We start from the raw sequence: 23,309 nt of genomic DNA, 5'->3' as shown, positions 1-23,309 counted from the left end.
CAAGAGCACCACCAGGTAAAAGGGGAGGCATCTGGTGTGGCCCTTCAGGAGGTACCAGGAGCTTGTGCTCCAGCCCGGCTCAGGTTCTTTGCAATTGTGCCAGCTTTCACTAGTGCCAGGCTTCCTAGCATGCTAGCACTTTTCCTGCTCTCTCTAATAATTACAGTGATTTAATTTCAGCTCCCACAGAGCCTCCAGTGAAAACATGGGGGATGGAAAGCTCAGTCAAAAATCTGACAGCTGCTAACTGTCCTGCAAAGAGCTGAGCTCCTGCAGTTGGCAAGCTTGTGTACAAATAGGGAGATCAATGTTTCAGCGTCTCCTTTCTCATATGGTTTTTTTCCCCAGTCCATCAACTGACAGGTAGGGGGGGCAGGTGAAGGTTGGGTCACATCACTAAGCCCCTCATGTTGTTGGCAACATTCAGTCTCAGAAGACTATGGTATTGCGCTCTGAAAGGTGGTTCTGGAACAGCGTCTAGTGTGGCTGCAAAGGCCGATTCGGGAGTGACAATCCCTTCCACACCGGGAGCAAGTGCAGTCTGTCCCTGGTCTGTCTCCCTGGCTGTGGGCCTTCCTTCTTTGCCTCTTTGCCTCAGACTGTTGGCAAAGTGTCTCTTCAAACTGGGAAAGGCCATGCTGCACAGCCTGCCTCCCAGCGGGCCGCTCAGAGGCCAGGGTTTCCCACCGGTTGAGGTCCACTCCTAAGGCCTTCAGATCCCTCTTGCAGATGTCCTTGTATCGCAGCTGTGGTCTACCTGTAGGGCGCTTTCCTTGCACAAGTTCTCCATAGAGGAGATCCTTTGGGATCTGGTCATCATCCATTCTCACGACATGACCGAGCCAACGCAGGCGTCTCTGTTTCAGCAGTGCATACATGCTGGGGATTCCAGCTTGTTCCAGGACTGTGTTGTTTGGAACTTTGTCCTGCCAGGTGATGCCGAGGGTGCGTCGGAGGCAGCGCATGTGGAATGTGTTCAGTTTCCTCTCCTGTTGTGAGCGAAGAGTCCATGACTTGCTGCGGTACAGAAGTGTACTCGGCTGCCTCCTTACGTGAAATGGATCAAGCTTTTGCAAATAAGTAAATAAAATAATTGTAAACAAAATATTTTAGATCGCTTTTTTTTTTTTAAAGTCTCATAAAGCTAGGCAGCTCTTGATAGGTTCATTTTAAAAAGTGGATCCTAGTGCTAAAAAGCTTTCGAACCGCCCGGGTTAGGAAATCCCCTGAATTACAGCTTCCTCCCACCACTTTCTAGCACTTGAAGTTGATTGAAACGTTTTTTTTTTATTGGAATACAAAACAAAATCTACAACAGTAGACAGGAACCAGCCATGCCAGCACAAGAGGGGGGGCTGCAAGCACATCAGAAACGCAGGCGGGGGGAGAGAAAGCAAGAGACAAAGACCTCTAAGAATTCAGAGCAGCTTCACACGTTACATGTTAGCCTTTCAGGTTTTGCTGTGCAGCCGCATATCAGTCAAACTCCCCCAAGAACTGCTTGAGAGAGGTCTCAAAATCATCCCTGCTTGTTCTCTCTCAAATGGGCAACTGCTGCTAGTCTCTTAAGCCCACCCGCCAAGGCAGCCGGTTTGCAGTCTGGTTTATTAAATAAGGCAAAAAGAGGTTTGGGTGTTACGTCAAGCTTGAGGTCCGCGCACTGTCGGAAAAGCAGCCCTGGCCGACTGCAAGTGTCTCTGAACGTGGCCTCCCTGCAAAAATTGCCATGGGGGACAGCAACTGGTCCACGCTAACAAAAAGAGGCTGGATAGCGTAGCAGACACTCCCTTCCCTGCTGCTGGACAAACGCTCCAGGCTGGCTCAGGCTCTGTTCCCTGTTACTTGTCCTCTTCCTCCTCTTCTTCCGACTCGCTGCTGTCCTCGCTCTCCGTGTAGCCGTAATTTGCCCGGTTTGTGTTCACAAACAGGTCGGCATCGTCGTCTTCGGAGTCTTCCTCCCCTGCAGAACGGGGCGGGCTTTGCACCCTTCTGGAACAAAAACACAGGCATGAAGTATTTGGGCAGCTTCTAGTTGGCTTCCTGGCTTCGTCTAAGACTGAGAGGTCCATCTGTTAGCTTCTTGAAGCATCAGTACTATCCAACAGGTTTACAACACTAGGCAGATCTCCCGGAAGCAAGGCCCACTGTGTTCAATGGTGCCTACTATGTAGACCACACTCTGAGCTCCTTGGAGGAGTATGAAAATGTGAAATAAACATCCCAGCTGCGGCAAGGCCTGAACACTTGTTATTCCAGCTTCCAACATCCCCTCAGCCAAAGGGGCTGGAGGTCACCACTCACTCCCCAGTTATTGGAAGTTGCCCATGTAAAACCATACGCTCCTGCACCTTCTTGGAGGTACTAAGACCATACCCTGAGAGCTGCCTTCTCTCCTCCCCGCCCACTCCAGGAGTCTGACGCCAACAGTTACCTGTCCTTAGCACAGCTCTGAGTTTCTGCAGCATTGCTCAAGAAGGCCTCTGGCCTGTGGAAGGAAAACAACATGGGTGAGATCTATCCCAGCTAGAAACCGGAATGGAAAGAAGATATTTTTATCTATTAAAAAAAAACAAACTTATATCCCATCTTTCTAAAATGAAAGCCAGGATGGTGTGGTGGTTTGGGAGTTGGACTTGGAAGATCTAGGTTCAAATCCCAGCTTAGCCAGGTAGCTTCCTGGGCTAGAGATTTCCACAGATAGTCAAATCTGTGGGGAGGGCCTCACAGGACGGGGAGGGGGGAGAACTCCATAGCTCCAGAGCCAGCCTTGCACAGTGACATTTACCAGTATCCTTCCTTCTTCAAGTAACGAACATGGTCCTTGTATAGGACAAAACTGATCTCTGCTTTGACTTTCTCCCCTTCTTCTATGGGATCCACCAGCAGAAAATCACCTGGAAAGGAAAAGGGAGACTGACTGAAGCAGAAGATTGGGGGGGGGGGGGAGAGAGAATTGGATGAGAGGTGGAGAAATGTGTGCACTTGCAGTAGAGAAGGCAGCCCCCCCCTCCCACTAACCTCTCTTGATCCAAATATTCTTGCGGAATTTGGTCGGCATGCTGACGAGGAATCGTGCCCCCTCTGGCGTCTCCACCTCATGGAGGTTGTTGCCGGGTGTTCCCAAAACCTGGAGGGGAAAGGAGAGATTGCCCCCTATAAATATCCACAGAGGGTTCCAAGCATTTGGCAAAAGCCAGTCATTACATTTGGGGGACAGTTAGTGAGCCCTCCCCACGTGCTCAAGACGGAAAGCAAATCTCTTTGTAACTCTGGCTGCGGCCAAATTGGGGGTCACTCTAGAACCACAAGGGGATCAAATGGGCCCTTCTTATCCACAGGATTGGTATCCACGGATTTCAGTAGGGGATCTGTTCCAAGACCCCTTGTGGATACCAATTTCTGTGGTTAATAGAGTCTGTGGGGAGGGCCTCACAGGACCTCCAGGACATGACTAGAACACACTTCTGGTCCAGCCATGCGATGGATCCTGGAACAGATCCCAAGTGGATATCAAGGACCTATACAGAGCAAGAAACCCCAAACCCAGAAGCCACAGCTGGTCCAGGCACAAGATACGCACAGGGTAGGCCTCTTAGGAAAACGTCAGAGCCCATGAAATTTCCAGCTTTGGCTCCTAGGCCCTCTTTTCTACCCCAGACCCAGATACAATTTACTCCTGTGCCCTGCAGGCCCTGCTCTTATCTTACCCGGACAATTTGCTGTCGCTCCGAAGGCACCACGTACTCTTCTAGAACTTCCTTTACCACGTGCTTGCGCTTTGTGGCCTGCGACATGCTGGTTCGTTAACCCTGGGGAACCGTCTCTCTGCTGGGGGGAGTGAGGTGAGAATCTGCTTGCAGGGTGTGCCCAGTCTCTGGCAGGCTGCAAGAAGAAAGGGCAGAAATGAGGGGCATGGCAGGGCAGCCTGAGACAAGCCCAGCTAGCAACAGAAGCGGGCGCGATGCTGTACGGGGGTCAAATGACAGCAGGGGCCAGGCCTGTTCCTTGTGTTCTTCAAAGACTTCACCCAGGGACCGGCTGGCAGAAAATACAAAGGTCTAGCCCAGGGGTGTCAAACCCATTTCATATAGTGGGCTGAATAGCATTGATTTCACCTCCAGACAGCAGGAAGTGATGTCATTACACAGAAAAAACCTTTTATTCTCATGTAGGAACATCAGAAGAGCCCCGCTGGATTAGGCCAAAGGCCCATCCAGCTTTCTCTGTCTCATAATGGCCCACCAGATGCCTCAGGAGCACACAAGACAACAAGAGACTTGTGCCCTGTTGTCGCTCCCTGGCAAGCCATCTCCTAAAACCAGGTTGCATTCAGGGATGAGATGGAGCACTCAGAACACCCCCCCCCCCCACATGCAGATTTGTGGATAATGAATTCAGCCATCCTGATCTGCCCCCCCCCCCCCCCCGCTCAAGAAACAGGCAGAATCCCCACCCCCTGCACCCCAGTCAGGCACAGACCTGCTTCCGGAACCAGCCGACGTCGTCCAAGTTCAGGGGCTGAGGATCCAGAGCTGATTTCACTCCCTGGGACATTCACAGTTCTGAAAGAGCTGGAAAGGGGGTGGGTGTGGGGCGACATTAGTCTGTCATCACACACAGCATCTAAACAGAGTTCAACCATCACAACCTTATCGTTGCCAAAGTTATTTGTGCCGGGCTTGTCTGCTTCTCAGATCAGAGCAAAGGCTCATTCCGTTTGGCATCCTAGCAGCTCAGGAAAGACCACAGCCCTGATAGGGAAGCAAGCCCGCCCCCACATACTACAACTACACCTTGACTTTCATCCACTTGACCTTCATCGCTCTGCTGTTTCAACTGGTTTAAATTATAACCACATTTCAAATTTCACCCACTTGCTTTGCTCTGCTCATGTGACCTCCCGTGACGCTTGTCAACGTTCTTCTGTTTGTTTTTCTTGCACTTCTGTTTATTTGGGTTTTATTTTTCTTTCCTTTCTGTTTATTTGGGTTTTGCAGCATTCACATGTGTCATGTTTTTGCTGGACAAATGAACCTGCAAGCTAAGCCAGGCTCTGCTTGGACAGTCACCCATTTTTGACTTTCATCATGCTCCTGAATCGACAAAAGTGCAAGGGTTGGTGTGTTTGTCTCCCAGCACCTGGTACTTACAGCTCAACTGGGGGTGGGGGGGTGATGTTAATCTGTCACCACACACAGACACAGAGTTCAACCATCACAACTTTTGTTGCCAAAGTTATTTGTGCCAGGTTTGTCTGCTTCTCTGTAAGGTCTTGTTGCATCAGAACAAAGACCGATTTGGTTTGGCATCCTAACAGCAGCAAGTCAGAGGATCAGGAAAGCCCACAGGAAGCCACCCCCCCAACACACACACACACTCAATTTGTCTCTCAGCACCTGGTGCTGAGAACTCAACCTGCTATATTCAGAGGTAGGCTGCCTCTGAAGCTGGGGGCTCCATTCCAGCTTGTAGGGCGGAGACCCCACTGCCAGACCTCTCCCCCCTGAATCTGGCTCTGAAAGGCATCCAGATGAGGCCACACCCTGGGGCAGGGAGAACCACCAGCCACTGGTTGGTTCTCAGAAGCAGAGACCCTGCGGCTGAGACTTCTCCTGAGGGGGCCTGGCTTTGAATCTGAGCATGCCTTGTGGCAGGGAGTTCCGCAGGCCACTGGCTCTCAAAGGCGGAGGCCCCGCTGCACTCCTGTGTGGGCCAGTCTCCGAATCGGACCCCCATCTTGTGGCAGGGAGTTCCATGAGCTCTCAAAAGGTGGAGAACCCACTGCCCAGACTAACCTCTCCTGTGTGGGCCTGGCTACAAATCTGACACCCCCCATCTTGTGGCAGGGCGTTCCACGAGCCACTGGTCCGCAGAGGCCCCACTGCTCTCCTGCATGGGCCAGGCTCCGAAACAGACCCCCATCTTGTGGCAGGGAGGTCCACAAGCTGGTGGCCCTCAGAGGCAGAGGCCCTGCGCCCAGTCCTCTCCCGCATGAACCAGGCACCGAAAGGAGCTGAGAAGACCAGGCCTCGTGGCGGGGAGTCCCGCAGGCCAGGTCGCACAACAGCCCTGCGAGGCAGGCCTGCCACCAACCTCCCCCGTCTCCCAGAGTAGAAGGAGAGCCGCAGTTCAACCCCCCGGGGCTCTTCCTCCCGCTCCCCCCGCACCTGCTCGGGAACAGGCGCCTTCCCTCCGCTCCGGAGCAGGAGAAATGGTGCACTTCCGGTTTCCGGAGCGTCCGACTTCCGGCGCAGCTGCTGGGCGCGTCGGCCAAAGGGGTCCCCCCGGGCGCCACCGCTGCGCACCAACGTTCCCCCTCTGAGCCGTTCCGCCCTCTGGGGAAAGGGGGCTGCAAACCCCCAACCGGCTGATGATGAAGATGATGATCTTCTTCTTCCTCATCTTCTTCATGATGATGATGATGATGATGATATCCGCTTCCCACCCAAAGCAGCTGTCCTGTGAAACTGGTATAACCAGAATTTTTCAAGACTGCCCTGTTAATTTCTGGGGAGTGAGACAGACACAGCCCAGGTTTCAACCTGCTTATAGGACACACACCTTGGAACACCTCCCTTGTGGGGGAGGGAGCAGCCCACTGGAAAAAGGCATGCCTTTGGTGGATCCTCTGGGCTCTTGTGTTCCCTGCATTACTGATCCACAGAGGAAAAAGGGTTTGAAACCCTTTTTGTTTCTTTCCACTTTTCCCTCCCTTCTCGGGATGCAGTTCTGGTGTTGTTTTTTTTAAAACTGATGGCGTTCTTTCCTCTTGATATGTGCAGAACTTGGGCTCAGTTGACTGCTGCAAATTGGCCTGAGGGCATCGTAGCCTGCGCCTTTCATGAGCCAATAGACAGTCAGGCTGAGTTTGTCTGAGCCAAACATTATAAAGTTTTGTTTGAGCCAATGGGCCCACTGTTGAGGAAGGTGAACTGAGTACCTTGCAACAAGCCCTTGAGAGTTGGAGGACCAAATGGAAAACTGCTGCAGGAGAGAAGGCTGCAGTACCACTGGAGGAATGGTAGAGGCTGCTGCGTGCAGAGCCACTGAGGCTATAAAAGGGGCTGCACCAGCACAAAGCTCAGAGACCATCAGGAAAGAGCTGGCCAGAGGAGCTTCAAGCTGCAGGATGAGAGACCACCAGGGAAGAGCTGCAGAGAGCTGGACCCTGAGCTCTGCAGGAAAGCTGAGAGAGCCTCTTGCTGGAGCTGAGAACCAGAAGGGAACTTCCATCAAGCCTCCAGCCCTTGGCCTGCCTCAAGTCCTGCTGCCTCCTGCCTGCCTGAGGTCTTCTCTCAATTGGGAGAATCTGAAATAAGATCTTTCCATTTGTTTGGTTCAGGTTCCATTCCTCCTAATAAAAAGCCTTAAACTTAGCTTGGTGTCAGTGGTCTCTTTCCATCCCGCATAACACTCTTTACCTTTTATTCAGTTGTCTTGATGCTTGCATTTATTTATTTAGGTCATCATTGCAATTTTATTGTGAGCCATTATTTGCAAGTCATGCTTAGGCAAGATATAAATAATCAGAGTCCCACAGTATAATTCAGGCAAGATCACACCATTTTATTAGTAGTGTACAAATACTTAAAACGTCGGTGTTAGTGTAACAGCCATGAACCCCAGCAAACTGAGCAGGGAACCTTTCAAAGGGGGAGCTCTCTGCTCTAACAACCCCAGGCCCTTCAGCTCAAACAAGGTACTGACTTTAAGTTTTCTTGGGCATCAGTGGAGGACGCTGTCCCAGTAGATGCCCAACCCTAGCAAAGAAACATATTTCCTCCACCTGTTGCAACACTTAACTTGGTATCTATTTTTCAAGTGCTGTTCCTACATTATGTTTAACATTTGTTCAAGCACTCAAAAGCACTTCCCATCTCATGATGTACAGATTATAACCCTACGCGACCATAATCCCAATTCTGCAGATGGGATGGTGAGGAGGGAGGCTTGCCTCTTCCGCAGATGCAAGACTTACTTCTTTGGCCTCTTAAGAGCAGAAAATTCTCTCACCACCGAAAGACTCCCTCTGCAAACCTTCCACCCCTTCTTTCCCACAACAAAATGTTAGTAGGCAACACAATACTTTTTTTGTGGGTTACAGGAGAAGGCGCTCAGGGCAGTAACACAAACACAGGGTTAAGACTGAAATTATTCCACTCCTGAGCATGACAACTGGGAAGGGGCACCTCTACATAGGATGTACAGGCAGTTCTCAGTATCTGCTGGGATTAGGTTCCTGGAAAACCCAGTGGATACTGAATCCCAGGGTAGGGAACCATTGATCCTAGGGAATTAGCAGGGTTAGTGGGAGGGATAGCTAACCTGGTCAGGAATTCCTGACTGTATTTTTATTGCTGTGCTAGGAGCCTCTGTGACTCCCAGAACTTCTTCCTCTTCAAGTCATCCAGGAGCAGACCAAGGTTTGACCTAACGGAATTGGGAGCCCCTAATAGCAGCTTGGGGGGGGGGCCCTGTTTCAGTGCTAAAATCTAAACGGGAGGGGGGAACAGGGCAGTGCAAAAAGGAGAGGAAGAGATGGGATCCCTTGCTGTTCTGGGAGAGTCACATTCCTTGCAGAGTAATAAAAGGCTTTTAGAACCTACCTCCTCCTTCCTCACCCCCGTAAAGAAAAGAAAATTTACATATGGGCACACACAGGCCTATCCAGTTAATAAGCCACTAACAGAGGGGGTCAGAGCAGCGTCTCTACCCATCCCACTTAAATACTAGCTGTTTTGTCCCAGCTGCGCATGAAGCTTATGCATCCTATAGGAGGGGCTGAAGGGTCTGACAGCAGGCCCTCTGGGGGTGTGTGCAGGGAGTACATTGTAAAACAGAGCCCAGGAGCCAAAGGAGGGGGTTGGAAAACTGCCTGAGATCTTACAGTTTCCAGTCTCACCAGGGTCCATGAAATGCAGGTGCACCGTACCCGAGTCTAGGCTCAAAAAGGAGCCGAAGGCGATGTGACAGAGTTAAGTTTGGCTAAGTTAGTAAAAGCCTCTGCTGAAGCCATGTTGATCCCTGTCTGATCTCTGGGCAGGAAGTCTGGCTCAGTGCTAGAGCTGCAGCCTCGTATGCCTGAAGATCTGGGGATGCCAGTTCGAAACAGCCAGAAGAATCCAAGAACTGTCAACACCAATCTTTTGTTCAGTTTGTTCTGAATCACAGTTCTGATTTTTAGAAATGGGCCATGTCAGATGCAAGGGAGGGCACCAGGATGCAGGTCTCTCGTTACCTGGTGTGCTCCCTGAACATTTGGTGGGCCGCTGTGAGATACAGGAAGCTGGACTAGATGGGCCTATGGCCTGATCCACCGGGGCTGTTCTTATGTTCTTAACACGCTGATATGAAGAGCTGACCCTCAGAAACAGATGGAAGTATCAGAGAACTGTCGACCTTCTGATATGCTGATGAGCTGAGCCTCGGTGGGGGGTTGCTGGCATGGATCCAGTAGCCCCATAGGGGTTTGGGGGGGCTGAAGGGCATCTTCTGTTCTGCAATGTACAGCATACAGGGGCTCTCCACTCACCACTGCAACCAATGAGCAAGTGCATGACAATATGGTGGTTATAGGAGCTACCACCACAGTTCACTTGGAGATGAGCACGCAGGGACTGCTTCTCAATGTGAAAGATCAACTGCACAACCAGAGGAAACCTAAAGTGTAGCGTGTTGGAACGCAACGTGGAAGATTAGAACTATCCTATGGCAAAAATCCCTACAGGGGTTTAGGAAGCCTGCCTATGGAAGCCGCCTTGGAGCAGAGTCTGAGGAGAAATCCGATGACCAAGAAAGGTGGTATACAAATACCTGTATTATTCCCACCTCCCCTGGTTACATGCAGGAGAGCTGCTACTGTCACAGCAGGAATTCAGCTACTCGCACCTGAACGGAGCCCCAGTGGGACTGGCTGCCAAGGGCAGGAGAGGACATGAGGGATGTTGGGGCCAATTTCAACTTACGAGTGACAGTTGAGGGAGAGCTTCTCAGTACGAAAAGCCGACTGCAGCGTCCCCTCCGTGCAAAAATGCAGACAGAAGCTTCAAGAATGGAAATAGGCAGGATCTCCTTGCCTGAGCAAGATTCGAAGTGGCAGCAAGATTGCAAGGTGAACCAATCAGGCAAAAGAAAGATGAAAGAGGAACATGGATGCCGAGGACAGAACAGAACGCAGCGCACTGCGAACTGGGGGCGCCAGTTCGAAACAACCCAAAGTACCCAAGAACTGTCGACATGCTGCTATACTGACGAGCTGACCCTCGGTGGGGGTTGCTGGCAGACCCAGGAACCCTAAGGGATGCTGTGTAGGATTGCCTCGCCCGTGCAAGATCCCAGTAGAAGCAAGGCTGCAGTGAGAGATGGAAGAAAATACCAAACCATCTCTGGACAAGAAACTACTCTCTGCCAAGGACAGGCTCCAGCAGGGCGCCAGTTCAACCGGAAGTACCCGAGAACCGTCGACATGCGAGCAGCGCATGGTGTTGCTAATTGATTTAGTAAAGGTTGTTCCGGAGCATACGATTTCCTGATGTTGTAAGTAATCCGTGCGCCCAAGTGCCTGGAAAGTAGACAGAGGTTCGCCTGGGAGCGCTTATGGTTAACGGGTCTTTGACCCGACTAACTTCAGGGAGACTTTTACAGGTGGGGAGTCAGAAATTTCCTGGGATCAAAACGGGCATCGCAGAGAGCAAGAAGATGGATGACAGACCAGGTCTACCCGGCAGATCTGGGCTCCACTTCAAAAAGCATGGCAGACCTGGGCTCCAAAGATTTTTGTGGCTGTTGCCACCCTTTCTCTTGTCCCATTTTGCCTGCCCCTGCTCCCTCCTGCCGTGATTCACCCCTCCCCATTGGGAAGGGGTTCAAAACAAACTTTGGACCCCCTGATAATTCCTCTCAGAGGCCCTTTCTGGAACGGTGTCAGGGGTCTGGCACTGGCTGAGAGTCACACCTGTGGTCCAGGCCAATCCCTGAACTCTGTGGACTGTGGGTAGTGACAGCACTCAAATCACCGCTTGGGGGGTAGGCAAAACAAGCCAGAGGGGGCCTGGAGCAGGGCTCTGCCCGAGGGCCCCTAGTACTAACACTAACTACATTTCTGCCTAGGTGACGGTGCACACAACCCCCTGTGGCATTGCAAGGAAGCACGAGCCTGATCTCTCCCAACAAGCACCGGGTCAGACTAGGGCCATTTGGGAAGACGGCGAGAACTACATGGTCTGGGGAGCTGAGTCAGGATTGCGTGCAGGGAGGGACGCCCAGGAGCCTCGCTGAGTGCCGAAGGGACGGCCCTTGTGGGAATGCCTCTAATCCACCACGGCAGAGCTGCACATGGTGTTCATCCCACAGGCGTGGCTGCCCCGGTGCAGGTAGTAGTAGCCCTGGAAGAGACAGACAAGACAACAGTCAGCAAGTGGCAAAGGCTCTTTGCCTCTGGCCAGTGATTTTCAGCCGGTGCGCCGCAGCACACTGGAGCGTCGAAACAGGTGCGCAGGTGTGCCACAGGAGAACAACGGTTAAAAAAATCTGACCCCAAAAGCCTGTTTTCTCCTCAACCCCTTTTTCTTTTAATTGCTACAAGCAAAAATGTTTGAGAAGAAAAACATCAAAAACAGCCTGTTCTACACCCAGGCCTCAGACTGGACCTGCTCCGCCCAGCCAATCAAGGAGACCTATGTGGGTTCCAGCTCTCTCTCTCCTCCTCCTCCTCACCCCATCTCTACTTACAAAGGGAACTGGGGCTGACAGAGGGGCACAGCAAACTTTGGAGGCAAAAGTGGGGTGCTCAGACTCACCTTCTCTCCCCAGTCTTCACCCCAACTGTTCTTAATAGCCCAGAACGGAACATTGTCACCTGGGAGACACAAACAGGAACCAGAGGTGGGCCAGCAGTTCAGAGATACTCGCTGGGTAAGCGCTAGGAGGGGTCTCGCACCCACCCTCTCCAACCCCCCTGGCCGAAAGGCAAGAGCACCCTAGAACACCCGTCAGCCACCTTCCCTGCCTGCCAGACATCTCCTGTTTGTCGCCCACCCACCCACCCCCCGGGAACTGTCTGTGTTCCCCACTGGGCTGTTCCTAAGAGGTTGGGCCCAAAACAATGACCTCAGCAAGCTGCACCTGCCCGGTTAGAAGAATAAGGTGGTGGAGACGCAGTCCTGCAGGTTTACCCCCCAAAAAACTTTGGACTGGACTTGCTTCTTCCACAGAACCCAAAAGAACCTCTAGCCCACAGCCAGCGCTGGGACCCACCACACACCCCTCAATCAGCCTCTGCAGATGTGTCACAGAATGCAGTGAGACACAAGCAGGTGGCCCGGGAGAGACAGAGCAAACTGCTGGTGGTGATCTCCAATTGAGTGCACCGACACGGGGCTTTCAAGGAGTCTGTACTTACGTGTGCCGTAGCCCACCAGAAGGACGGCGTGGTCAATCATCCACGGATTGCAAAGCAGGAAGAAGGGGTGGGAGATTCCCCTCTTGTAGAACTGGAAAGGCGGAGGAAGCAAGACTGAGCAAGCTGCAGGCTTCAAGCAGATTCGCACTCGTGTTAGCAGCAATTAACAATACAGTAATAAGAAGAACTCCACAGCAGGAGTTATCCTACAGCCCAGTCTGAGGGCTGCTCAGCGAGGTGGAGCTGTTCCATGATGGGCACGTCAAGAGGAGGACCTCCACTCCTTGGGTGCACCCCCAGGGCTCCCTCACCTGCATGGCGAAGGCATTCAGCGCAATGGAGACGGGGCCGTTCTTCGCCAGCCAGGCAGCAATCTCTGCAAGAGACAGGCAGGCAGGTATGCACAAGGCTGTCGCGGTCCTTGGGCTGTGGGAGGCACCCTTCTCCCTCCCCCCAAGATGGCGCTGCAACCCACGTTCCCATCCATTCCATGCAATGCCCCTAAGAAGCTGGTTGTCTCTCCCAGTCACAGCGTTTCACGGGCGGGGACGAGTCAGCATTTGTTTCAGAGACCGAGGCAGAGTTTTTTCGGAGAAAAGATTCCGGCAGGACATCAGGAATAGTCTTGAAGGCCAGGGCAGCTTTGCAGTGAATGGACTGCAGAGGGAAAGGGGGGGTTCTCCCTCACTGGATATCTTCAGGCAGAGGTTTGACAGATACCTGCTGGAGATGCTAGGGGGGGATTTCCTGCCGCACACAGGGGATTGGGCAAAATGACCTTGTGGATCCCTTCCAACTCTATGATTCTGTCCAGTACTGACATGACTGAGTCTCACGCACAGGGGTCACCCCCTGCCCTGTGACAGGCTTGTGTGCTAACCGAGACCCTAAGACTCACCCCTCTCGTCCGTGGAGATGGCCACAGAGCTGTTGATGTACACGGTCGCTTTATCCCTGGAGAAGCCACACTTCTGCTTGAACCCCTCGTAGCTGTAGTCCCGCTCCGTCTCGAGGCCGCCTTCAGGGAGAAAAGAAACGGCAAAACCGTGAGGTTGATTTCGCGCTCCAGAAGGACACGGGAGAGGCTTGGCGCACCTCTAGTCACGGAGACAAGGGACTGAGGAGTGACAAACATGCTGCAAATGGGGGCCATGGCCAGACTCACCCAGCTGCTCGATGGCTTCGTACGCGCTGGAGGGCAGCCCCCCGCGGCAGGCTTTGTCGACAGAGTCGCAGTCCAGCAGCTCTGTGGTGGGGGAAGAAGAAGACAGAGAAGCACTCAGCCGTGCTCGCCTTGGTCAGAGCCCACCTGGCTCCAAGCTGTGTGTGGTACAGAGGAAACAGTGTTCTTAGCCATTCCCTTTAAAAGAAAGAGCTCTTCGGGTGGAGACTGAGAGAAGGACTTGCTGAGACTGGCCTGCAGGAGCAGCGAGCCCCACGCACAGTCCCAAGGAACCCCTAGAAACTGGAAGGGTAGAGGGGCCACCATCCAAGCTCTCGAGCTGCATGAAGCTTCTAAGCCCCTGCAACGACCCAACCCCATTCTGAGAGCCTGGTGCTTCCCTACCTTGCTCAGAGAGAGAGACCAGGGAGCCCTTGTGGAGAAACCACTGTCCTTCCACGTTGCCGGTCACGGAGAAGGCCCAGCAGGAACCACAGGCACCCTGCAGTTGTCAGAAAAAGAGGGGCCCTGATATTTCTTTACCCAGGATGTGATTGACCTGCGGAACTCCTTGCAAGAAGGTGTGGTGACGGCACCAAAAGGCCTGTTGGGCAGCCTGATCACTCACTTGTGGGATGCCCTGAGATCCGTTCCGTCTATTTACCATCTACATGAAATCGTTCATGTCCCGGGGACATTTCCCAGCCTTGCTCCTCAACCAGGGGACATCCACTAAAATTAACTGGCAGGAGAGCCAGAAAAAGAAAAAGCGCAAACGCCCATCTAGTCCAACTTCTCTGCTTGGGGACTCAAAAGTGTCATCCCCCCCCCCCCAGCATCTCAAACCACAGATTGAGAGACGCAGACCTGGTTCTTGACCCCCGTGACAGCTCCGTGGTCCCGCCAATCCCATTCGTCGGGGGCGCGGCTGCTGGGGACGGTGGCTAGTTTCATGGGGCGGCCAGGCAGCTTGGCCAGCAACGGGTTCAAGTAGGTGGCGCGGAACTCCTCCTCTGCAAGGAGACGAAACAGAACATGCATCAGGTTAGGACTTCGCCCCATTTAAAGATGTCCCTGGCAGGACAAAGTTCCAAACAACACAGTCCTGGAACGTGCTGGAATCCCTAGCATGTATGCACTGCAGAAACAGAGACGCCTGCGTTGGCTCGGTCATGTCGTGAGAATGGATGATGGCCGGATCCCAAAGGATCTCCTCTATGGAGAACTCGTGCAAGGAAAGCGCCCTACAGGTAGACCACAGCTGCGATACCAGGACATCTGCAAGAGGGATCTGAAGGCCTTAGGAGTGGACCTCAACAGGTGGGAAACCCTGGCCTTTGAGTGGCCCGCTTGGAGGCAGGCTGTGCAGCATGGCCTTTCCCAGTTTGAAGAGACACTTGGCCAACAGTCTGAGGCTAAGAGGCAAAGAAGGAAGGCCCATAGCCAGGGAGACAGACCAGGGACATACTGCACTTGCTCCCAGTGTGGAAGGGATTGTCACTCCCGGATTGGCCTTTCAGCCACACTAGACGCTGTTCCAGAACCACCTTTCAGAGCGCGATACCAGAGTCTTTCGAGACTGAAGGTTGCCAACAGGTTGCCAACAGTGTGGACCACTGGTGCCCACATCTAGAAACCCAGGAACCTGGGGAAAGGAGGCAGTTCACTCAGCAGAGACCTGCTAAAGAACCAAGTCTGCTGGCTAAACTCAGACGCTCCCTGAATCTGGAAAAACAGGAGGGAAGCATTTGGGGTCAAGTGGAAAACCAGGAAATAGGGGTCTTCCCTCCCCCCCTTGCCTACCTGTCAGATCACTAAATTTGGTGACCCCATATTCGGCTGTGCCCTGATCCAGCTCCTGAACCATCCGGGCTTTCTCCAGGTTCTCAGCAAAGATCCGGAAACGCTTCTCTGTTTCTGTGCAGAAAGGACAACCGTCACCAGTTAGCATTATCGACCACTGATAGTAAAAGTGACTATTCCTGCAGCGGGGGTTCAGCATGATTAGAGTCCTGGGGTCCCTCAGACTTGGTTACCCCATACTCATAAGAAGAGCTTTGCAAGATCAGGTCCATCCTGCATTTCACAGTGGCTCACAAGATGCCTCAGGAAGAATACAAGGTAAGATCTCCGCAACCTGTAGCCACTCTCTTGCATATAGCATGACAGAGATGGCCTATTTCTAAAAAAAAGCAGGTTGCACACAGTCATCATGACGCATAAACAGTGATGGAGTTTTCCTCCAGAAATCTGTCCAATCCCCTATGGAAGACATCTAGGCCAGGTGCCATCATCACATTCTTTCACAAGGAGTTCCCCTAATTAATTACATGCTGGGTAAAGAAACCCTTAGGAGCATAAGAGCCCTGCTGGATCAGGACAGAGGCCTATCTAGTCCAGTTCATGCATATCATCCCCTTGCACCTGGCATTCATAGACAGCCCACTTCTAGAATCAGGAGGTTGTGTATACCTATCATGGCTTGTAATCTATAATGGACATCCCTCACATGCCTGATCTCGCCTAATCTTGTAAACTAAGCAGGGTCAGGCCTGGTTAGTACTTGGATGGGAGACCGCCTGGGAATACCGGGTGCTGTAGGCTTATACCATGATCTGGGAAGCTAAGCAGGGTCAGGCCTGGTTAGTACTTGGATGGGAGACCGCCTGGGAATACCGGGTGCTGTAGGCTTGTACTATGATCTCAGAAGCTAAGCAGGGTCAGGCCTGGTTAGTACTGGGATGGGAGACCGCCTGGGAATACCAGGTGCTGTAGGCTTATACCATGATCTGGGAAGCTAAGCAGGGTCAGGCCTGGTTAGTACTTGGATGGGAGACCGCCTGGGAATACCGGGTGTTGTAGGCTTATACCATAGTCTTTCGAGACTGAAGGTTGCCAACCATGTCCATCCCTCCATCAATCTGTCCAATCCCCTTTTCAAGGCATCCAGGCCTTTAGGTGCCATCAATTACACACTGTGAAAAGAAATGCTTCCTTCACTCACCTCCCTTATCTGCGTAGCTCTTCTTATAAGTGGACACAAAGTCTTTGAAGAGGAATACCAGGTGACTGGAGGCATTCTAGGGGAAGAAAAGCACCAGAACAGAGGGACTGAAGACAAGGGTGAGCAATTTCAGGGGTTGGCAAGAATTCAACAGCTCTGATGTAGGGAGACCTCCAACTGCAGCAGGCAACTTCCCAAAGAAGCTGTAGGAAAATCAAGGCTCTAAGGGCTGAAAAACTGTCCCCTTCCCCTTTCCTGAGAAAGAAACTGTTACTTAACCTCCATATTTAAGGGCTGTGGTGACCTGACCTGCAGTAACAAGGTAAGCGAAGCACTAAAGCAAATGACTCACTGCTCAAGAGCACAAATCACTCATCATCCCACCAAAGTGCCTACAGCAATCTGACCCATCACAAGAAACTTTTTTTTTTTTAAGTTGAGGAGCCAGGCAAGTTCTTTGGCTCACAGGCCAGACACAGGAATCTTTCCATAAAAGCTTGGCTGGCAAAATAAAGGTGAAACCAGAAGTGAGTGGCTGATCGAAGCACCTAGAAACCTGCAATGGTCTGATCTGAATATGACCTGAATATGCTGAGAGCCAGGATGGTATCCGGGACTTGGACTAAGATCTGGAAGCTCCAGGCTCAAAGTTTGGGTGACCTCGCTCCCTCTCAGCCTGGAGACAGCAATTTTGAAAAACCCATCCCGGTTCTGAGGCTCTGTTTCTAGGGCACGTATCTGCACCCTCTTATATTTAGCAACAGCCCCTCTTCAACCCAGCAAGGCGTCTTTTCCAGTGGCTGTTGCTGGGGTTTCTTTTAAGATTTTAAGCACTTTGGGGCAAGGAAACATTTATTGATTTATTTTACTATTGTAAACCACTTTGCGATATGCTGTAGAAAAGCGGTGTATAAATATTCATCACCCTGGCGAATTGCCTTGCTACAATTCGAGAGCCAGTGAAGGGAAAACAATTCATTACTGCAGAACTGCCCTAGAAACAGAATTGCCCTAGAAGAGGGCCACAGAACCCGGAAGAGCCTCCTGGAAGTGAAGCCACAAGAGGTGAAGACCGCAGAGGTCAGTGTGCCACGAGAAGGAAGTCGTTGAAAATCGCTGTGCCGACTGATGGAGCATTCACAGACTTTTGGGGTAAAGGAGGCCAGCAAGAGAGGGGAGAGAGAGCTGAGTATATCACCTCAAACATCTGAGCCTCCTTTACCCTACTACGAAAGGAGCTGCGCCCCAGTGCCAGAAGGAAAGCTCTACAGAGCTGCATCACTCACCTGCAGAGGCCTGTCCTCCCATGATGACTCTTCGACTCCCACACTGGGTCCCTTGGAGTGAAGCACCTCCCACGGCCCGAGCTGCAATGCCTGGGCGATCTCCGACGGCTCTGCGGGGACAGAAGAGAGAGTGGGCAGCGCTGAGTAATTTCTCCAGCAGCCACACAAGTTCCAGCAAGTCAGGGCTGAAGCTTCCGGCGCTCCCACTTCCCACCACTAGATGCAAGAAGGAGATTCCAGCTGGACATCCGGAAGAAAGTCTGGACAATCAGGGCAGTTAAGGAGGAGACTGTTGAGGGAGGGGCCAAGTACAGTGCGCCCTCCTTATCCATGGGCAGCTGAGGGCCTCTTGTGACCAGAAGCCATGTCCAGTTCACACCTGTGGCTTCCCGTCAGAACCTGGAGATGTTCTGAGGAGTCGAGGAAGCCAGCACAACCTCTGGAGGACTGGGTGCAGCCTCCAGGGGCAAAACTGTGGCACTGCACCCCGTACCCCACCTATTCCAATATCCCTGGATTTCTGTGTTCACAGCAGATCCCTGGCAGGTGTCAAGGGCTCACTGCACGAGGCCTCTTCCCTCTTTGTCGTCTGGCACCTGTCCATTTGCAAGGTCAACCTCCTCAAGTTTTGGCCCACAACATCTCCACAGATGTTGGCAGCCCGTCAAGGGGCGGGACTGGGGCCTTGTCTTCCTAACTGTGTTTATGCTTCGGATAGACATACCCAGACCTGACCTACCGGCAGGGCGGCAATCCTGCTTCACCAGTTTTTTCCGGTTTGCCCAGGGCTGGCTCCAGACTTCAAAGTAGCAGGACTAGAGCGAGAGGACGGAGACGAGTCACACAACCATGCATAAGGCGTATAGGAAACAAGCAGTTAACAGCGTGGCAGGAGGAGGCAAGGCTGCTAGCCGGAAACTGTGGCCGATCATTTTGGTAGGTGAGGCAGAGAGTATCTGGCTCAAGGTCACCCAGAAAGCTTTGTGACCAAGCACAGACTTGAACACGGATCTTCCAGGTCTCAGTCTGACTTCCAAACTACTATACCATCCTGGCTGATACAAAGCTCTTCCCTGCAAGCTCCGGCAGGGATTATTTGTCAGCTGACAGCCTGGTCAGCTGCTGCTAAGCTGTCCTGGTTGGAGGGGGAAGTGAGCACAAATTGATTCAGTGGCAGCCAGGTCACAAGATAACACATGAGGACTGACGGGCTCCGACTCCCAGTCAGACTGGCGATATTCAGTGGGAAACGCTGGCCTTGTGCATTAAGAGCTGAAGTCAGCGAAATTGTTGTTTACCGTTGAATGAGACAGTGGCAGATTTGCCGTGGTTGGCATAAAACGGCCTGTCGATTTCAGATTCTCCAGCTACACACTGCTAGAGTAAGTCTGAGGAGACTCACTGTGGGTCAGGAGGCTTACAGAGGTGTAAGGGAATTTAACTCCCCTTCCACCTCTGAAGATTCCTAATCCGTTTCCTCCACCCCTACTGCTGGATACAGAGCACCTGTTTTTTGTCACAACTGCACTACCGGGAGGGAGGGGAGGATAGGACTGGGCTCTAAAATGAAGAACGTACTTCAAAAATATCCAGAACATCAGCACCTTCAAACTGCTAACAGGCAAATCATATTACAGTGGAAGAATCTCAATTCCCAACTGACCAACTAGAGTGGTATCCCTGCGGGATCCGGTCCGGGACCCGCCCACCCCCGCAGATACTGAATTCCACAGATAATGACGTCCGTGGCTGAAGGGTCTCAAAAAACCTCCTGGATGCGACTTCCAGTCGTGCCTGGGGAGTGTTCTGAGGCCCTCCAGCCAGGGGCTCGGCATTCAACGGATACTGAAATCCGTGGAATGCCAAGTCCACGATTAAGGAGGGCCCACTGTCAATCTGGTGCCTGGGATTCTTCCAACCTCAGTGTTTTCTGGGCTCTTTTCTGGTTAAAGCCCCAGGAACCATGTTAAATTCAGAATACTCTGAGACACAGTCAGTGGCCACACGGCCCCCTCTGAAACCAGCCACAAGCTCAAGCCAAAATAAAATGGACAAGCGTAATGCAGATTCTTACAGTGTGCTCCGGCTTTCCTGGAGTAGTGCAGGCAGAAGCCTCTTGGCCCAGAGCCGGGGTCCCCTTGCAAGGATTCCTCAGCACTGTCACATCTAGGTAGTATTTGATCCCGTTCACCACCTGAAGGAGGAAAGGGCTGTCAGAACGGGGCAGTCTACGGGACAGCACTGTCAGAGTACTGACGGCCCTGTCAGAGCCAAGGAGCTCTTCAAAATCTGGAAGAGGCGAAGGCCGGCCTTGAAGGAGATGGTTATTGTGGTGGAAAGAAGGGAAGGAGATGGTTATTGTGGTGGAAAGAAAAACCCAACTGTGGTTAGAAAAGAGGAAGCTTAAAATTCTGGATCTAAAGCTGAGGTGCACGTCCTGTAATGCAAGCTAAAGCAGAACCACAGCCAGCTGGCACGCTGCCAATAGGAGGCAATATTTCTTGACTCAGCATGCTATTCATCTGTGGAATTCCTTGCCACAAGATGTGGGGATGGCACCTGGAGGTCTAGATGCCTTGAAAAGAAGACTGATTGACGGAGGAAAGTCTATCACGGGCTATAAACCATGATGGGCATTCACAACCTCCTGGTTTTAGAAGTAGGCTGTCACTTGACAGGTGCAAAGGAGCAGCAACAGGACTCAGGTCTCTTGTGTGCTCCCTGGGGCATTTGGTGGGCCACTGTGAGAGGCAAGAAACTGGACTAGATGGGCCCTGGGCCTGATTCAGCTGGGCACTTCTGATGTGCTTGAGCCATTTCTGCCCAACACTGCATATACGCAACAGGGGCCAAATGGGTACTCCTGTGGGTAGCGCAAAAACGGGTTAACTAGGAGCAGAAAGGAAGAGAAGGAGGCTGAACTGGGTACAATCCCTGAAGGGAAAGAAGGGACCTCATCAATCCTGGCTCCTGTTACTCCATAAAGCGTCTGAGAATCCCAAGGGTTGAGATTTTGCCAGCATGGGCTTGTGAACACCAAGGCGTGGAATAAACCACGGGCAAACCACACGTGCCACAGAGCTAACCTTGCACGATCGTCAGGGTTGTGGGGCAACGCCCTGGGCAGGGCACAGACAGGCACTGCCAAACCAGCCGTAAAACGAAAGATTAGGCACCACACATTGTCTCTGCGAACTGGCAGGGCATTCCGGATCTCCAGGGCATTCCAGATCTCCACCGTGCCGCTCTTAATAGGTGCAACAACTGAATCCAGGCCAGTGTGCAATCTCAGGGAGGTGCGCCAAGGGCCAATCTCTTCTCCGTTGCTGTTGTTGGGGTGGAGGATGAAGGCCTGCCAACGGCTTTCCCCTCCGAGGCACTGACCCAGTTCTCTGGCACACCAGGAGTTTGAGCAGAATTAGCGCCACAATTGTCCTCCAGGCTTGTGGCTGGCAAGTCTGCCTCAGATATCCAGAAACTGGCTCTTGAGAACCGGGGTGCCGGCTCAGTCAGACCCGTGGGACAGAAGCAGGGAGCCTCCAGAGAGGACCGTGTGCCCCCCCCACCCCACATACCTTGAAGTCTTCGTTTCTGGTGAGATAGCTTTACAGCCCACATCTTATTGAACACAATGGGCTTGCTTCCGAGTCAAGTCAGCACCGTTTTCCAAACACCTCTATGCACACCTTTGGAAGCAGCCTGCCTTGGAGGGAAAGGTGCCTGGAGCTATACTGGACTGAAGAAGACTGGAAACCTAAGACACTGGGAGACCCTCTGGGCAGGGGCAATGCACGCTGAACAGCAAGTGGGGGGGGGAGGAAGATGATCCCCCTGGCAGGGTGGAAGGGGGCTACTGCATCCCTTCTGGGTGCACAAGTTGCACTGCACCAGAGCACTGCACACTGGTCATGCTTTTCCTCTCCCCCCAAATTGCACCCCGCTTGCACCACTAGGCAAGACCCCCAGACCTGGTCCCTCCTGTGCATACCGGGGCAATGCACACAGCAAGTGGGGGGGGGGGAAGATGGTCCCCCTGGGAGGATGGAAGGGGGGCTACTGCATCCCTCCTGGGTGCACAAGAGGCAGCGCAGCAGAGCACTGCACACCAGTCAGACTTCCCTCTCCCCCCAAACTGCAGCCCCCTCCCTGCACCACTAGGCAAGACCCCCAGCCCTGGCCCCACCTGGGCACACAGGGGGAGGGGCAGTGCTGACAGCAAGTGGTGGGGGAGGGGCTCCTGCCCCCCTGCCGGTGCACAAGTGGGCACCAGAGGCGTGGCAGTGCATTGCACCAGAGCACGGCCTTGCACACCAGTCACCCCCCATGCAAGACCCCCAGGCGTGCCCACCTGGGTCTTCGCCTCCCGCAGGGCCCACGCCAGGCCCCCCGCAGCCCCGGAGCCGGCCTCGGCCAGGGCGAAGCGCGCCGCCTCCCGCGCCCAGGCGCCCCGCACGTCCGCCTCCGCCACGGCCCCCGGCGCGGGCAGCGGGGCGGCCGGGCTCAGCCACAGCAGCAGCAGCAGCGGCAGCAGCACAGGCGTGACCGTCGCCGCCCGCATCCCGACGCCGTCTGAGGAGCCGCTGCGCGGGGGGGCGTGGCCTGCAGGGAAGCCCCGCCCACGGCTGAACCGCCCCCAACGCCTTCTCTCCAAGCCCCGCCCACGATACCTTGGAAGAGGGGCGGGGCCAGGTCAGTCCGGCAGCGGTGGCGTCACGCGCCAGAGCAGAGCTTTGGACACGTGTGCGTGTGAACGCAGGGCTGATGCGTGCAGAGTGCCTGTGCATGCAAATCCTTCCCCCCAGGGCCTCTCTGAGGCTGCCCTCCTGCACACACTTTCCTGGGAGTAAGCCCCAATGGACACAATGGGCCTTACTTCTGAGTAGGCCTATGGAGGACTGTCGGCCGGGGCAGGGAAACCTCTGCCAGTGGCGCCAGCCTGAAAGCCTTTCGGGGGAAGGGGCAGGGCTCTTATGCTCCCCCCATGCTCTGGGGAAGCCAGACCGTCCTTTAAGTGCAAAGCCCAGCTGGAGGGGGCTGGACCCCCCAGAAGTGCTGGGTGCAAACAATCCCCCTTCACCTACCGTGACCCGTTCTGTGCCTGGGAGGTCAGGCCAGAGCAGACACCGCCTGCTGGCTCTTCGCTCACAGCAACACACTTGTACCCAGACAGACACTTGACCGCTGCATGAACACGGGGCCCTTGCTTCGCCCCCTGCACGCAGCACTGTGTCAAGGGTGAAGCCATGCACCGGTGCCCACACAGGCACTTGAGCTGCAGTGCTCAGTCTGCCTTCACGTCAGACCCACCAGCAGCACAGCTGGGAATTTGCCTCCAAAATGCAGACTTCAGGAATTCCAGAGCAACCGCAGTTTCTTCAGGAAGTGCTGCATCCCTATTGCATGTGCTTCATCCCCAGGTCAGGATTCTCCCATTCCACCCCCCACCCCCACCCCACA

General features: G+C 53.3%; 2 protein-coding genes across 3 annotated transcripts; both read right to left on the bottom strand.

Annotated features, from left to right (window-relative positions):
• Positions 1–1,267: 1,267 nt before the first annotated feature.
• On the bottom strand, positions 1,268–6,233 carry EIF1AD (eukaryotic translation initiation factor 1A domain containing). Of its 2 annotated transcripts, none has more exons than XM_066610328.1 (7): positions 6,168–6,233; positions 4,480–4,571; positions 3,708–3,882; positions 3,019–3,127; positions 2,786–2,894; positions 2,432–2,485; positions 1,268–1,989 (listed from the first exon to the last, which is right to left on the bottom strand). In XM_066610328.1, exons 3-7 carry the CDS (start codon positions 3,792–3,794, stop codon positions 1,839–1,841), a joined length of 510 nt encoding a protein of 169 aa, XP_066466425.1. In that variant the 5' UTR covers positions 3,795–3,882; positions 4,480–4,571; positions 6,168–6,233; the 3' UTR covers positions 1,268–1,838. The 2 variants fall into 2 exon arrangements, with proteins under 2 accessions (XP_066466425.1, XP_066466427.1); XM_066610330.1 differs by having other exon boundaries at positions 1,268–1,986.
• A 2,299-nt stretch (positions 6,234–8,532) lies between these two features.
• Positions 8,533–23,097, bottom strand: CTSF (cathepsin F). Its single transcript, XM_066610417.1, has 15 exons — positions 22,934–23,097; positions 22,201–22,519; positions 19,927–20,046; positions 18,592–18,667; positions 17,853–17,962; positions 16,567–16,642; positions 15,366–15,479; positions 14,430–14,575; positions 13,968–14,064; positions 13,566–13,646; positions 13,299–13,418; positions 12,712–12,776; positions 12,401–12,491; positions 11,799–11,857; positions 8,533–11,384 (listed from the first exon to the last, which is right to left on the bottom strand). The coding sequence occupies exons 1-15, from the start codon at positions 23,095–23,097 to the stop codon at positions 11,310–11,312; spliced, it is 1,713 nt and encodes a 570-aa protein (XP_066466514.1). The 3' UTR covers positions 8,533–11,309.
• Positions 23,098–23,309: the final 212 nt, after the last annotated feature.

Source organism: Tiliqua scincoides, chromosome 15 (genome assembly GCF_035046505.1).
Source record: "Tiliqua scincoides isolate rTilSci1 chromosome 15, rTilSci1.hap2, whole genome shotgun sequence".
Lineage (NCBI taxonomy): Eukaryota > Metazoa > Chordata > Lepidosauria > Squamata > Scincidae > Tiliqua > Tiliqua scincoides.
The sequence above is the reverse complement of the archived record's forward strand: the minus strand, read 5'-3'. Positions and strand labels throughout refer to the sequence as shown.